The sequence below is a fragment of the Lissotriton vulgaris genome, chromosome 6 (assembly GCF_964263255.1).
Source record: "Lissotriton vulgaris chromosome 6, aLisVul1.2, whole genome shotgun sequence".
In the NCBI taxonomy this organism is placed as follows: Eukaryota; Metazoa; Chordata; class Amphibia; order Caudata; family Salamandridae; genus Lissotriton; species Lissotriton vulgaris.
In genome coordinates, this window is record NC_141694.1 from 136,598,556 (window position 1) to 136,615,299 (window position 16,744).

The 16,744-nt window shown below is 48.6% G+C and overlaps 1 protein-coding gene across 2 annotated transcripts in view; it reads left to right on the forward strand.

Moving 5' to 3' along the window:
* LOC147706907 (epoxide hydrolase 1-like) overlaps positions 1-16,744 on the forward strand; it is a 243,490-nt gene that overhangs the window by 152,877 nt on the left and 73,869 nt on the right. For both annotated transcript variants that reach the window (XM_086926167.1, XM_086926168.1), the window contains exon 3: positions 16,248-16,435. In XM_086926167.1, coding sequence (XP_086782293.1) covers positions 16,253-16,435 — 183 coding nt within the window. In that variant the 5' untranslated portion in view covers positions 16,248-16,252. The remainder of the gene's footprint in view (positions 1-16,247; positions 16,436-16,744) is intronic.

The window sequence follows — 16,744 nt, forward strand, 5'->3', positions numbered from 1 at the left end:
TGTTCCTCCTAGAGCTCACTCTACACGTAAACTAGGAGCATCCATGGCATTATTGGGAAACATTCCAGTAGATGACATATGCAAAGCAGCTACCTGGGTTACACCGCATACCTTCACAAAGCACTATTGTGTAGATGTGCACACAACACAACAAGCTAGAGTGGGACAAGCTGTATTAAAGACTTTATTTCAGACTGTTGCAACAGACACGGGCGACCACCGCTAGGGAGAGAACTGCTGTATAGTCTATTCATAATGTGCCATCTGCAGCCCATATGCCTCGAACGGAATATGCTACTTACCAGTATGCATCTGTTCTTGGCATAGAGGGCTGCAGAGTGGTACATGCCCTCCCAGCCTCCCCGGAAACCTGTGTCTGTTCCAACAATATCTTATTTCGATACACTTACATGGGCATTTCTATCTGTATTCTATCATACTACTCCATCTAACCCTACTATGGCAAAACAATCTAAGGATGGAGCCGATGCCCATGCGCACTAGCAACCAAAGGAGGAGTCGCCAAGCTACAAAAGACTCTCCAAGAGAAAAACAAAGTGCAATCATCCGAGCCCAACACCAGATGGCGATCTATTCATAATGTACCACTCTGCAGCCCTCTATGCCAAGAACAGATGCATACTGGTAAGTAGCATATTCCTTTCAAACTCTGCCCCTCGTGACTTCAGCCCTTCCCTCTGTTGCACCTTGACCTCCAATTTATGGGTTCCTGCAGTCATATTTTTTCAAATTCCAGCACTGATGTTCCACTCCTGGTCTGGCATTGAAGTGGGAGTAGGCATAGTGGGGTTATCTTGAAAGGGGGCGTGGACTACTTTTGGCTGAAGGTAATGGCTGAGGCTGTTATTTTGGGTGATCTCGGGGAGTTCTTGTTTTATTTTGTGTGCTGCATGTAGACAGTGTCTTTTGCTTGGTTCTCTTGCGCTGTGCATAAGCCTGCACATTTCTAATGCTAACCTCTGAAAGTAGGAGGTCCCTCGTGGTGTTACATCCTTAAGACAATTTATGGGGTCTGTGTATTCTTCAGATCGTTCAGAGGCCTGGCGTCCCTGACGTATTAGGGGCCCATGTATTTCCTGTGGCCCTTCCGGGGCCTTGTGTTAGTGACCAGACCAGATGACGTAGTTTCAGATTTCTGACGTAACTGCGGGCCTTGCTTTCCCAGGCCGCATGCGTGCGTGATTCTAGGCTGTTGTTGGCCAGTTCTTCAGCATGGCTTCTGTTCACAGGTGCGTGTCTTGCAGCTAGCAGTCATTTTGTGCAGTGGTCCAGTAGACTGAGCCGAGTGGACTGCAGGATGAGTGTGAGGCTGTGGGGAATAGTGTGGCAAACTTTGGGTCTGCGTTTGTTGAGGCGCCTAGCCTGCCTGCCGATATGCCTGGCGTGCCTTGTGTGTGTGGAGCTTGCTGGTGGTGGTCTTGTGGCTCTCGGTGACGTCTGCAGTGCGGTTTCATTGATGTGTTTGAGCCCATTTTTGTGCCAGATAGAGGTGTCTGAGCTTCTCCATCACCTCTATCAAGCTGGTCTGGAGTGTGCATGATTAATTCATGAGTTAATGTGGCGTGCTGCCAATAGGGCAGCTAGGGAGGCTCAGGTGGGCTCGTGGTGTGCGGTGCATTCGTGTCGGTACATCAGTGCAAGACGTGTACTTGTCACTAGTGATTGCATGTTCAGGGGAGTGTGATGTGTGTGGGGACAAGAAATCCTTCTCCAGGGGTGTGGCAGCCGGGCAGATGGAGGGTAACTTGTATAGCAGGACTGCTCTAGGAAGAGGGAAGAGCCGCTGCAACAGCCGACAATGGTTGCATACTTAGGCCTGATTTAGGGTTCAGCGGACAGCATGCTCCGTCACAAATACAACTGCCATCCCGTCTGCCGTATTACAAGTGCCATTGGATATAATGAGGCTCTGAATAAAGCCAAGTTCAGTTTTGAAATCCAGCCTGTTTCTATTAAGTTTATCCTGTATCTTCTAAGAGCACAACCTCTCTTTCACTCCCAAGAGTAGTATAAGTGGTATAAGGGAATTTTACAAACATTATCAGTGGTTGAAATGTAATCTGCCAAGACCAGACTTTTCAGATCTGCTTTATTTATGGAGAGTATGTTTAATAAAAGCTAATCTCTTGCAGCCTCAGAAGTACAAAGGCAGTCATACTAAGTGCTTTCTTGCATTATTTACTCTCCGCTGTCGGCACATCACTCTGTAGCGGGATCCCTAGGCCTGTGCTGAATACACGTGCATTGACTTTTCATGTTTCGCCCAGAGGCAGATATGACAGGAACAGAAATGTAAAGGCAAAACAAGGCAAGCATTGTTGAAATATAAAAATGTAACAGCTTAAACATGACATAGGTTGAAGCCTTGTATGCTATTAGATAAAACCCAGAGATAAAGTCTCATAGCATGTGCCCCGAATCCTTGGACAAAGCTGCTTCCATTTACCACCTGCTCTGAGCAGTTAGTAAATAAAAGCGGGGGTGGAGAGGGCGTCTAGGGACAGCCCTGGCTCTGGGCTGTCCAAGGCTCCACCTACGCCAAGGAAGGGGGTTGGCCTGGAGCCAAGTCCAGGCTGCGCCTCCAGCCCGCCAGGTAAAATAATGTTTGTTCCCACATCAGAGAAATCTGGGCGCGTCCACACCGGGCTGGTGATAGATGGGCAGAGCAGTATTCCACCCCGGATACTGCTCCACCCAATTTATAATCGGGCCCTAATTGTAGATTTGATCATCTCAGCATGCAAAATCTTTTTATTCATACGTTCATTGTGGTTTTGCGGTGTCCCCAGTGCCATGGCGTATCTTGGCAGCAGTACGTGTGCCTGTGTATGTGCTGTCTGCGTTTGTGTGTGTGCCACATCACTGTCTGTGCGCTGTGTTCATAGGTGGCGGTCGGTACTTGTGTTGTCTCTGAATGGGAGCCTGTACAAGTATTGTTTTTTGTACAAACGGAATCCTTCACAGTCTGCTCTTCTGCCTCCTTGTGTGCATATATGTTAGGGGGGGTGCACCTATAGCTCCTGGACAGCTAGATCCACGCCAGATTTAGAGGATAACCGTAATCTGTGGAAATTATTTCCATTCAGATGCATTTTATGTCTATTATCTTTTTTTGGCCAACCTGGGTAATTGGCCATTCTGAATCTATAGTCGACACACCTGATGTATGTATACATATGTCTTTTGATGATCTATGCTTATGTGAGGCTGTTCTATACAGAAGTCGGGCCTGCTGCCTTTTCCTGTGGTTTTTGTAAATTTTCACTGATACGCCTCTGTGCCAGGATGCAGGAGCTCAGATCAATTTTCCAAAACACTGTTGTCCTACTACAGCCACTTTGCATAAGTGTCGCCACAAGAGAGAAAGGGCGAGGAGGGTTTTGTATATTCAGTCCTATCCACCAGGAGTATTTTCCAGGGAAGGCCGGTCCACTGGCCTGGAGTCAGGCCAATCACCACGGTCAATAACTACTTGAGTGTGCTCTACCCCTTGGTTAACATTGGTCTTGTAAATGAAACCTTTAAATTTAATCTAGGTGAAATTCACAAAATGTTTTTTAGATTGTGTTTTTTTCCTGGTGATATTTGGGTGGAAGGGTCAAAGAGTATACCTGTTGGATTCTTGATTCAGTGATTAGGCGTCGCCATTTTGTCCTAATGCGATGCATCGCAGTGGACACCTGCTTTGAGGATCTCAAAGAGGAGCACATCGAGAGGGCGACAACATATTTTAGCTAAAAATGGGGCTAGCTCCAAATGGGTTGCTATTTGGACAGAATTATTTTCTTTTTACTTCTCTCTCTTCTTGTCACTAGTTGCATCTCCTTGGGTAAACGGTGCACTGGCTTCAAAGTTATTTTTATTGTGCGTCAAGTATAAGGAAATGATAAAACATGCTTACATATATATTTGTTGTTATATACTGCTTCTGTGTTTACCTTATGAACAATTGGTTCCAAAGGTAATTAATTAAAACATTTTTAAAAAGTAACGTTGTAAATCAGACAGAACAGTGTGGTAACTATTTTAAACTAGTGAAAGCTGTCATGGTGATCAGGTTTTCAGAGTGCGAACACTTTAAACAAGTAATACAAACAGCTGAAGGGAGTGTGTTCAGGAGCTCGTTTACTTCTGGAACGTGTAGCAGCAGGAAAGTACATGATTTAAAAGCTACCTTCCCTTGTAACATGTCTCCTAGTGCAGGGCCTTTCAGCAAGCTAGGTAAGCACTCTAGTTCTTTATTAAAACTCTGTTGTTCACAGGCAGCTGTTCTATGAGGAAGGGACAGTGATATGTGGGTGACAATGTATTGAGGCCTGTCTCAAGTACTAGCCATGAAACACCAGGGTAGATATTGACCGGCAAGAAGCCAGTCAAGATGTGCCATTTTGGTAGTGTGGCTGTCTGATTTACAATTCTATGTCAGGACCGGAGGCTTCAGATTATGCTATATCTTCCTTCGCTTTATTAACATAAAGAAACCACAGCAGCTTAGGAAAAGATCTAATAAGAACAAAAAATGCTTTAAACATAAAGCATTGACGTAATGTTCAACAAAAAATCAACAACAACTCCCAAGAGTCTCTTTGTTATAATCATAGTCCACAGTCCTTTGTCTCTGTTGATCATCCCTATATAACCGGACTTCCCATCATCTTCCTCCTCTTTCTTCGCTGCTCCCGCAGCCAGATAAGTGTTTTCTATTTTGTCTTCTTTTATTGTGATTGCTTGTCTTGCGGTCTTTGGGGACTCCTTGCATGGTTTATTTCCTTTCAGAGACCCCTAGTTGCGGGAACGTTCTATCGTTCCTACGCGACTTTATTCCCACTTGTGTGCGGCGTGTACATAGACCGCAAGGGGGCGGCCTGTCGCCTCGCCGACCCTCCGGCGCGCCTCCGCAGTACGAGGAGCCGCGCCGTGGGGTCTGCTTGCGCAGGGGCCGACCCTCGCGTACCCCTCTGACACCTGGTGATCCGGGTCTGTACTTTCACAAATTTGACGCCCTCTGGGGTCTGTATGGCGGTTTTGACCGCGTGAATCGCCTTCGGGCGAGATCTGTGCACCTCTTTAATCGTGTGTGGCCTGGCGCGCTTGAGGGGTACGTAGACCCGGTCCCGGCGAGGAGGGTCTGCGCGCTTGGGGGTTGGTGCAGCCCACCTGCCACGTCAGCTGGCCCAAAACGTGATCGCAGCCGCTGGGCCTGCCCACATTCGAGAACTTTCTCGGTTGCCGCCCTCTTGGGTGCCCCGCATTTGCCCTTGGTTCCGAGATGGAAGGGGAGTACGATGAGGAGACCTGCCCCTATCTGCAGGATGATGAGTTTTATCAGGCGGTGGACAACTCCATCTATCGTTGTGTGACGGAGGTGGTAGGGCCCATGGAGGACCGCCTTTCGGCCCGCATTCTGGAGGAGTGTGCCAAGCTGGCAGCGGCGCAGGTGCCGCCGTCCCCCGAACTCCCGGGGACGTCCGGCGGGTTGCCGCCCGCTCCGAAGAGGCCCCGGGGTGAGGGGCCTTCATCGGAGGCCCAAGGCGTGGATAAGGGCGCTTTCGAGCGTCTTCGTGACGCCTTCCTGGCCAAGGCGACGGCGGTGCCTCCGACGCCCTTGGTGGACCCTGGCACTTCGGGCGGCCTGTCGACGGCGCCCGCCTCCCCGATCTACGACTCTCCGGACACGGATGACGACGGGGAGTCGACCCGGTCTTGGCTCCCGGCGCCTTCGGGAAAGGAGATGCCCCGAGATGAGTCGGGCATGCTGGACCCGGACGAGATCGTCCACCCCCGATCCGCGGCCTGGGCCCCGGGGGAGACGGTGGCGAAGTTTGTCGCGGGCAGGCTGCGCAAGCCCCTGGAGAAGGAGGTGAGGGGTTGCCTGCGCGGGGAATGCCCTCGGCCTACTTTGGAGGGGAAAGTGGCCATGACACCAGAATTGGACCCCAAGATGGCCACCTTCCTGGCGAAGTTCATGAAGGACCCCAGGAAGGGGATCGATCGGTCCTGGCGGGCCTGCCAGGACAAGCTGTTGGATGCGGTCGGGCCCGCCACGAAGATCCTCGATATGGCGGAGGAGGCTCGAGCGAATGGCACCGCCATTTCACCGGAGGTGCTCTCCAACTGGGCCCAGAGGGTGATCGTCTTCTTGGGCAACGCCAACTGTGCCCTGTCCACGGAGCGGCGGCGGTCGCTCCTTATTAAGCTGGACCCGAAGCTGGGGGACCTGGCCTCGTCGGAGGCAGGTGCCGTGGCCCAGGGTGGCCTCTTTGGTGAGCCTTTCATCCGTGAGCTTGGAAAGTTCGTGAACACGTTCACGTCGCTGGACAAGGCCCAGTCCAGCATCAAGAGGGTGTTCCACCAGCGTTTTTCTGGAGGGGCCGGTCGCGGCAGGGGCCGCGCGATCGGCCGTGGTCAGCAGACCAACAACCGTGGGCAAGGCTCCGGAAGAGGCCAGTACCAGACCTCGGCCAACTACACCAATTTCTACCCCACGAGGGGACAGCGCTATGGTGGCAGAGGATTCCAAAAGAAGTCCGGACAAGGAAATGCCCCCGGTAAGTGTACTTTGCTTGGATCAAGTTCCGATTGGGGGGCGGCTGGCAAGCTTTTACGGGGAGTGGGAGTTGCTCACTGCCGATGCTTGGGTTTTGCAAACCGTGAGAGGTTTCCATATAGAGTTTCACGACCAGCCAACTCAGGTGAGGCCCCCGCGCCCGATGGTTTTCTCAGATTCCGACGCGCGATTGATGGACGGGGAGGTCTCAGACTTGCTGCGCAAGGGAGCCATCCGCCTATCAACGCGCCACCCACATGGGTTCCTCAGCAACGTCTTCTTGGTAGACAAGACGGATGGGGGCAAGAGGCCTGTGATCAATCTCAAGGAATTCAATGGGTGGTTGGTCTACCGTCACTTCAAGATGGAGGGGATCCACCTCCTTCGAGACGTGCTCCTCCCTCGGGATTGGATGGTGCGATTGGATCTCAAGGATGCCTACTTGGTCGTTCCCATCCACCCCCCTCATCGTCGTTTCCTACAATTCCTGTGGGACGGCAAGGTGTTCGAATTCACCGCCCTGCCTTTCTTCGGCCCCGTGGTGCTTCACGAAGGTCCTTCACCCGGTAGTGGAGTTTCTCAGAAGCCAGGGGGTCCGTATGATAGTATACTTAGACGACATCCTCCTCATGGGGCAGTGCCCAGAGGTACTGACAGGACAGCTGCGTCAAGCTGTCGGCCTGCTTCAGAGACTGGGGTTCGTCGTCAACGGCTCCAAGTCGGTCTTGGTTCCCACTCAGCAGATCACCTTTTTAGGTTTCGTGGTGGACTCGGTACAGGCGGTCTTGAGCCTACCGGGTCGGAAGGTTGCAAAGATACGACACCTGCTTCGGCAGACGATCGCGAGGGATCGTACGTCACTGCGCCATGTCGCCAAGGTGGTGGGTCTTCTATCGTCCTCCATCCAGGCGATTTTCCCAGGCCCGCTGCACTACAGGGCTCTTCAGCGCCTGAAAGCGCAGCATTTGCGCCGTGGGATGTGTTACGATCAGTGGGTTCCCCTCACGGACGAAGTGAAGGAGGAGATGTCATGGTGGCTGTCTCACATGGAGGCATGGAATGGGCGAGCGATCTTCGGGTCGGCTCCGGACTTGATCATAGAGTCCGACGCCAGCAGGTCGGGCTGGGGCGCCCGGTGCGGGGATTTTTCCACCGGCGGCGCCTGGTCGTCAGAAGAACAACAATTGCATATCAATTGTTTGGAGCTCCTTGCGGGCTCCTTCGCGGTTCGCTGTTGGACCAAAGATTCGGTCAAGGCTTGTGTCCTGCTACGGATGGACAATATTTCGGCGGTCCGATATGTGAACCACCTGGGAGGTCCTCGGTCCGCGCCTTGGCGGATTTAGCGAAGGACTTCTGGGATTATTGCCTGTCTCGTCACATTGCGGTGACGGCGGAGTATCTGCCAGGCCAGTCCAATCAAGTAGCGGATTGGCACTCTCGACATCTCAGGGATGCCAGCCAGTGGAAACTGGATCCGGGAGTCTTCCGGTGGCTACACTCCCTTTGGGGCCCCTTCTCGGTGGACCTCTTCGCGTCCCGTCTCGACCACCAGCTGCCGCGATTTTACAGCTGGAGGCCGGACCCTCTGGCGGAGGCCACGGACGCGTTCTTGCAGGATTGGAGTCGGGAACAGCCGTTTGCGTTTCCCCCGTTCTCCATGATCATGCGAACGGCGGCTCAAATCCGCCGCCAGGGTGCGGACCTGGTGTTGGTTACACCGCTGTGGAGGTCTCAAGTATGGTTTCCGGTTCTTCTGGAACTTTCCTGGGATTTTCCAATCCTACTCCCCCTGTTTCCTCTGCTCCTGACGAGCCCGGATCGGGAACCTCACCCTCTCGTCATGCAGAACACTCTCCGCCTCGTGGCGTGGAGGCTCTCAGGAGACGCTGGACGCTCCCGGGCCTTTCGGGGTCAGCTGAGCACTTGCTCTCCAAAGCGTGGGCCGATAGTACGACGAAGCGTTACAGATCCGCTTGGCTTAAGTGGATGCGTTGGTGTTTACGAAGGGATTTGGATCCCATGGTCGCCGGCCTTGTTCCCGTGCTGAATTTCCTGGCTCATTTGGCCGACAAGGGTCTAGCGTATAGAACGATCAATGCTATCCGGTCGGCGATTTCTGCGGGCCATGATAACATCGATGGCCATCCGGTATGGGAACACCCTTTTGTGTGCCGGCTTCTACGAGCGGTTCGCCTTGCACTGCCGCCAGAACCCAGGTACTCCGTCCTTTGGGACGTCAATTTGGTTCTGAACCTGTTCCTATCGTGGCCAGCGAATTCTTATCTGTCTCTGAAGGAGCTTTCGGCGAAATTAGCCATGTTGTTATGTCTGGTCTCTTGTAGGCGCGTCTCGGACGTGCGCGCGCTGGATGTTTCTGCACGCATTTTTTCCCCGGATGGGGTTACTTTTACGGTGGGTCGACGCACTAAGACGTCGTCGCGTTCCATTTCTTATCCAGCCTTTACTGACACTCCTAAGTTGTGTGTCGTGCAATGCCTCAAAGCATATGAGGACCTGACCTTGGATCTGCGCCCTCCGGGCGAGCGTCAGTTGTTGATTGCCCTGCGGAAGCCACACAAAGCTGTCTCCTCCCCCACTATTGCTCGGTGGGTGCGTTGGGTCATGCAAGAAGCGGGCATCAATACTTCTCTCTTTGGAGCACACTCCGCCAGGGGGGCCATGGCCTCTAAGGCATTCTCGGTGGGTGCTCGTCTGGAGGACCTTATGCGAGCGGCGGACTGGTCCTCGGATTCCACCTTCAAGAGGTTTTATTTTAAGCCGGTGGTGGATTTAGCTCAGTTGGTGGTGAGTAAGCTTTAAACTAGCATAATCTGAAGCCTCCGGTCCTGACATAGAATCGAAATTTGCCTAGCTTACGTAACGGTAAGTTTCAATTCTATTAAGGACACGGAGGCGAGGATTATCCCACCCAGACTACAGTGGTGTCTCTACCCACCCGTATGGCAGTAAGTAAAGCGTTTTCCTTTACGTTGTCAGTACTGTGTTGTTCACTGAATGCTCCTCGCCTTGTTGTCGCATTTTTCCTGGGCCACCTCGCTGATACTGTCCCTTTTTTGACAGGCAACGACGGTGCTAAACAGGACCAATGAGGCTTAAGCGTGATCTACGCGAAGAAAGAGGAGGAAGATGATGGGAAGTCCGGTTATATAGGGATGATCAACAGAGACAAAGGACTGTGGACTATGATTATAACAAAGAGACTCTTGGGAGTTGTTGTTGATTTTTTGTTGAACATTACGTCAATGCTTTATGTTTAAAGCATTTTTTGTTCTTATTATATCTTTTCCTAAGCTGCTGTGGTTTCTTTATGTTAATAAAGCGAAGGAAGATATAGCATAATCCTCGCCTCCGTGTCCTTAATAGAATTGAAACTTACCGTTACGTAAGCTAGGCAAATTTCGATTCTGCATATAGTCATTACACTGGATGTTGGAGTAGGAAGCATGGTGGGGAGAGGTGTGAGTTGTGTTTCACGGTAGGAATTCACTGTGGTAAACTCCCATTCTGTGAATTCCTCATATGTGATGCCCTTCCCGCACTCCCATGCCCTGTCCAGTATCTTTTTTGCTTATTTTACATCTCCATTTTACCATTTTTACCCCAGTTGCTTTGTTGTCAGCCCAGAAATAGACACACCCTGCACTGAAATAACTGTATAAACCCACTGCCCATCAAAGCACTTTCACTCTTAAAAAAGCAGCTACCCGCCCAATCACACATTGACTGTTTATTTTTCTTTGTTCCTGTACATGCCCTGCTTGGCCAAATGTTACATGACAATTATTCTCGGACAAAGGGTTTTCTTTCTGTGGGGTACAGGGCTCCTGCCCCGCCATGGATGCTTTTCAGCCTGCTTTTATACCTCTAGCCTCATGACCTTGCAACCCTTGATCTGAATGGTTTCCTACAGCACATTCTCCTAAAAGGACCTCTGATGCTGCATGTTCCTCAGATTGTTGCACTTGAAGTGGCTTTTTTGACTTAATGTCTTGCTTGGTGGAGGCAATTGGCTTATTCGCATAAAACACGGCCTTTAATATCACTCCCTGCATAATCAAACAACCCTGCAATGCGCAACAGGATCTCTGGGATCTCGTAAAGGGAAACTGAATAAACAGGCATTGGCACTTCCAGTAGGTTTATCTTTTATATGGTGAATGCACACTCAGACACACAACATGCATACACACATAGATGAACCACGTAAACAGAGCATCAATGCATAAACAGATCAACCACAACCACCCAGGCACACAAACCTACAGGCACTTGTACACACAGACCAACATAATATACACACAACCATGCAGAAAGGCCAGCCCACCAACACTTCTTGAATAGCGTGCCCCTCTAAATGTGGAGTCCTGGGATTGGGTCCTTCTGCCAAAACGCTGTGCATGCAGGTACCTTTAGGTGCATTTAATATTTAACAGGGGTCCTCCGGACATGTAGAATTCTAGCGTGGAGCCCCATGGCGCCTTTAGGTGTTCGCGCGGGATGCACGATGCAATAATACCCTGCCATCATTGGGGCTTGGAAACATGGCACATGCACCAAAGAATGTTTTGTTGACTCCAGAAAGAAGATACCTTCCACCATATTGGGTTAAGATTAGTACACAGAGCTTAAGTTCAGACCCACACACATTTGCTCCCTACACACACGTTGGCATCACTCGGGTAAGGCAGTGTAAGCAAATGTAGGGCACAGTAACCCGCGCCTCCTTTCGTTGTCCTATGAAATATGTTGCCAGATAAGACATCAATGGCAGTTACTAACCCTTTTGTTTTTATAGTTACAGACGCCAAAATTAAAACATAGGTATGTTCTACCATACACACACACATATATATATATATATATATATATATATATATATATATATATATATATATATATATATATATATTGTTTTTTTATTTTGGGAGGGGGGAGCCATTTTTTCAACACCTTTAAAATGACAGCGAATGTGCTGGACTCTTATGAACGCGATATCCAACCTACTGGGTTAAAGTGGGCAGGATACTAAAATTGTCCTCACTAAGGAGCCCACCACCAGAATACAACTTAATATTCGGGTGAGGTTTAGGCCCGAGGATTACACATGCCACCTTTTGTTAGTGAGTGAATAACTTCAGATACGGGATATGGGACACTTAGGAACAAATGTGTTCCTTCTGTGTCATACAGTCCCTCGGCTCTTGCAACTTTCTTGTGATACAGATAACCAGTATCAATCATGAAGCAATGAGTACTAGGGTTGCCACCATCTCTCTTCCTTTCCGCACAACAAGGTTCCATTTGGTGTTTCTTTTGGGCTTATTCTGGTCTCTCAGTTTGACATGTAGATTGCCACCTCAACTGCAGGTGAAGATTAAGGGCTGTGGTCTGCCTTTCTTGGCTGTTCATAGGTTTGTTGATAAATTGGGCACACCTAGGCAGCTGTGGCAGACCAGAATAGAGTTGGTTGTTAGTCCAGGGCAAAGTTGCCTTTAAGTGGGAAAGGGATGGGGATGCCCCAGATTATGGCATTGCAGCCCCCTAGACTTCAAACTGCCAACCTATAATGTCCAACTGGCCCTTGCTGCTCCACAGTGATTGGTTCATACCCAATGCCTGGCGCCACAGCTTTGCCTGGTGAAACGGGTGTTGCCATCGCCTACTAAGGAATCGAATCTTGAAGGGATTTTAAACAGTTTAATGGAAATCACAAAAGGACCGGTAGGAGATGCAGTTATTCGAATGTCTGATGTACATGCATCTGCACATACACCGTAAATTGGTAGACTGTCCACCAGCAGACATTCCATTCAAAGAAAGGTATGCATATAAAACTGTGGATTCTGTAGCTTTCTCTACTTTACCAAATATACCTTTACACCTAGACCGGTAAGTGTTTGTTACTGAGGTCCAGCGTGGGTATCCAGATGTGTGAAGGTGGTCGACCATTTGTGTTGTGCACTCTAAAGGAGCATTGCAAATGTAGCCATTGCATGGACTAGTCATTCCTATTGGCTTTCAGTCGCGAGCTGGCTGGTGGGTCCAGAGTAAAGCTCTAGGTCACTCAGCTCTCCAACATCAAACTAGCCAGAAACTAACCCGAAAAAGATTATAAACCTCACAGGATTCCCAGATACACAATAATGCTTGATGGATCTTTTCCTCTGACTTATAGGGCACCCGCGTCCGCCAACAAGGCAAATATTTGCTTTCAAACAAAACATATCTTACACCTACAGGATCTTTACCTGGAACAGGATTTCTGGTGAATGCATGCAGACTTCACAGCTGCCCTACAGAATACTTCAAGAATAGCTTCCAGCTGTATAGTTCTATACTTAATCCTTGGAAGAACCGAGCTGAGTAATGAGAACCACGCGTGTCTCCTCTCTCGTTAGGAGCCGTCTTTTCGAAGGGACTTTAAATGAAGGACCAGTCTTAGTAAACCATTCCTTTCTCGAGGTCTAAATACTTGGCAAAAATGGCCCCAGATTTGCATTGTTTCCTTACCATGTCTTGTAGTGTATTCAACCTTCTCTAAGTCACATACATGTTTACCTTCATCTCTTATTGTAGTTCCGCAAATTGCCCACACCTCATTTCAAAGATCACCAGCTCTCCTTTTAGATCCCCTGTAAGCTAACACTAGTTAATCTTCTTTAGTTCATCTGGTAAACCCACCAATCATCTGCATGATCTTGCATATTCCCCTTTCCCCCAGTCATGATCATTCCTGGCTCCTATTACTTGAATCTAGTAGGAAGAGACTGGAGTGAATGCATGGAATAGTTTGCTTGAGAGCTCAACACTAATCCCAGTAATCAGCAATCAGCTGAAGCACTGATTACCGACTAACCTTGGGCTCCAGAGCAGTGTACTGACTGGCGTTGAAGCGCATCTACACCACGTCAGAAGTGGAAAGCGCTGTATAAATGGAAAACACAGTACAATGCAATTTTATGAAAAGGGTGTGCAGCGTGTCTGGTAACGTCTACTTTCCTTCCATGGTCCCAGAGGAGCCCTCAACCTGCCGATGCCACCAGGTTAACCTGAGACAACAGACCGTGTCAGGATGCTTTAGGCTTCACAGAACAGCCAGACGGAACATATGTGGCCACTTACCAGGGGTTAGCTATGTCTGAGGGGGTGGCAGCAGTTGGCAAAACAAAGGGCCACCTTCATTCCCCCTCTTTTGAGTTCTTAATGCCAAATGGGCCTGCCAGGATCAGCCCCCTTCACCCGCAGATTTTAATCCGACAGAGGGGCGGGAAATAGTTAAGGGAGGAACAGAGGGATAATCATCTTGGATTTAGAGTTTCTTGGGGGTGTGTTCAAGTAAAACAACAAGAAAGTGCTGCAGAAACAGGCATGAGTAATGCACAAAAATAGTTCGGATTTGGTGCTGGGAATTTTCCAGCCAGTGAGTAGTGCACAGAATAAGACTGGCACTTCACCATCCCGCCTCAGAGCATTGATGAACCTGGCAAGACAACATCTGAGGAAAGAAGACCCTGCTGGATTAAAAGGATCCAGGATTCCCATCTCCTGCTGACATTCAAGCATTAGAACTTCTCTCCAAGGGTAAAGTGGGTGACTGCCTCCTTGCCTTCTTCAGGGACACAAAAAGCAGGACTCGTGACTCCCAACAAGTACCAGCTAACCACTGCGGAGTGCACCCTGCAGTAACCCGGGCTGGAAAGAAACCCGGTGCCTGAAGCCGACCCTGGAGAGCTTGGACTGAAGGAGCGGCTGAAAAGGATCTTGAGCTGAAGTGGCCCAATTTTTTTTCTAGTTGTTGGAGGAAGGTGTTTTTTTTTCCATCACAAGAGAGGTCGAACCCTAAGCAGGGAAGAAAATCAGGTAAAGGTATTCGGCCTGTTGGAGCCCTGCCCAGCTACAGCTTCAAGCCTTGCCTTGCTGGTGGATTTTGAGAACCCAAAAAAGTGATGAAGTAAAACGTTGAACCTGGATGAGACCTCAAACCTATCCCAGCAGCTAAGCAACCTTTGCTGCTATGAAACCCAGTTTTGTCTCACTTAAAGCTTTTGACACCAAAGCCACCAGCTTTAGTGAGCGCAAGTACCTACCAGACTTCAGAGGAGCCTCACTGCCTACTTCAGCCGTGGACCACGCCCCTGGCTGGAGGACTTTGACCTCCAAAAAAATAGATTAGGGGCTGATTTAGTCCACGGTGGTCTTTCCCTGCCCATCCAGGTTGCAAAGGAAGTTGCATCCTCCACCATGACAGACAGAACACCACCGTATTTTAATTTCACCACCAGCCCAGCGGTGATCTGTGTGTGTCCACTGTCTTTTTAAAGCGGCTGCGCCCCAAACTTTTATGTTTTCCAGAAACAAACTCCCAAAGCAGGAGTTTGTTCTGAAGAATAAAATGATAATGGTCGCCATACCGTGAGAGTTTTCTCCCAAGGTGTGGGGACCATTATATATATTTTTTATTGTTGACAGACATAAAATAGGATCCAAGACAGCCCACGCTAAATGGGGAGGGTGGTCTCATACCCCTACTCCCGTGGCCCCCAGCCCAGTGGAGTAAGTTTTGCAACAGCAAAGCCTGAGCTGCCACTGCCTTTGAAAAATTGATGCCCTGCCCACCTCATCATAAAGCGAATGGACCGAAGGTGTGGCAAACGGGCACTTCGTAAACCTATGTGAGGCAGAACCCGGTCACCAAACTTTAAATTCAGGGCCAGGGTTAATAATTTGACCATTGACTGCTTGCTTTATCTGACCTCTGCTCGACTGCGGTTAGCCAAATTTCACGTCTAGGTCCGAGTCGGCCACAAACCAATATTTGTCTTTAAAGTTTACATTTTCTAGGTGCTTTTTGCCTTAAAACTCTAAGAATGCAAATCTCTGGTTCTTGTTATCCAGTTTAACAGTTGTTGTGTCTTTTTTTCCTATTACATTTTTCTATTTTTCTTAATTAGTTTGGGACTTTTTCAATGTTTTCTTTACATTAAAGTTGTTAGTATTGTTTGAAATGAACATTTTTTCTGGGGAATTGCTCGCTGCTCATGCTGTAGTTGCCAGTGTGTGAGCAGTTTCACTGAGACTTGTGTTCAGACCTAATCATGGTGTATTTATTACATTGGTAAAAGACCCCTCCTTCCCAGATGAATAGTCCAACTTGTGACGTTAACGTAGTGTTGAAGGTGAAATGGTATAGAACATGGCAATGTGATGGTTGAATTTAAGACAATCTGCTAATAAGTGCCAATGATGACCCGCCTTTGTCATTTAACTCCAGCATATTTAACTCTTGAAACATTTTGCTGAATTGTGCAAGCGAATTCGGTCTCTGTGTTTTCACAATTTCGCAGCACAGTTCGGTAATTCTTTGCCAAAAATGTTATTTCTGCAAAATGCAAATCCTATCTGTAGAGAATAATGTTTCTGATGTCCAAGTGCATTGCATTCGTTTAAAAAAAGTTCCTCAATCACTTTGGGGGCCGCGTGATTTGCACAGTTCATTGTCCATTATGAGGACAATGAACGCATGCGCGGAATGCATGCAACGCTGCTGGGCTTTTTCTGAAATGGATGAACAGATGGATGCATGCATTGGATTTAGTCCAATATTTGCTTGAGTAGATGAACCTTTATTGACCCAGATCTTGTCCATTACTTGCAGCCATCATGTTGCTTGAAATTGCCTTGGCCCTGGTGCTGGGGGCCCTCATCTACCATTACATCTTCAAGAAGAAGGAGGAAACGCTGGAGATGGGGGACGGATGGTGGGGAGCAGGGGAGGAACCGGAAACGGAAGAAGATAAATCTGTGCGCCCTTTTAAAATAGAAGCATCAGAAGAGATGTTGAAAGTAAGTTGAGGCAGAAAGAAAGATTAAAAAGCAAATTCTATGTCTGACAATTTAAAAAACATCAAGTAGACTATAAAAAGTTTGACACCTTGATTTTTTTCGTGATGTTTTTCTTAATAAAAATTTTATTAAATTTTACCTTACACGACTACAAGCCATATGTATGATAGATAACACGTTTCACCTACATTGTTGAACTTTGTTCCACTTATACTAGGCACATCAGATTTTCATAACTGTAGCGCTCTATACAGTTCTGCAAATTTGGCGTAATAATATTTATTGTAAACTAAGATAATCATTCTCTTT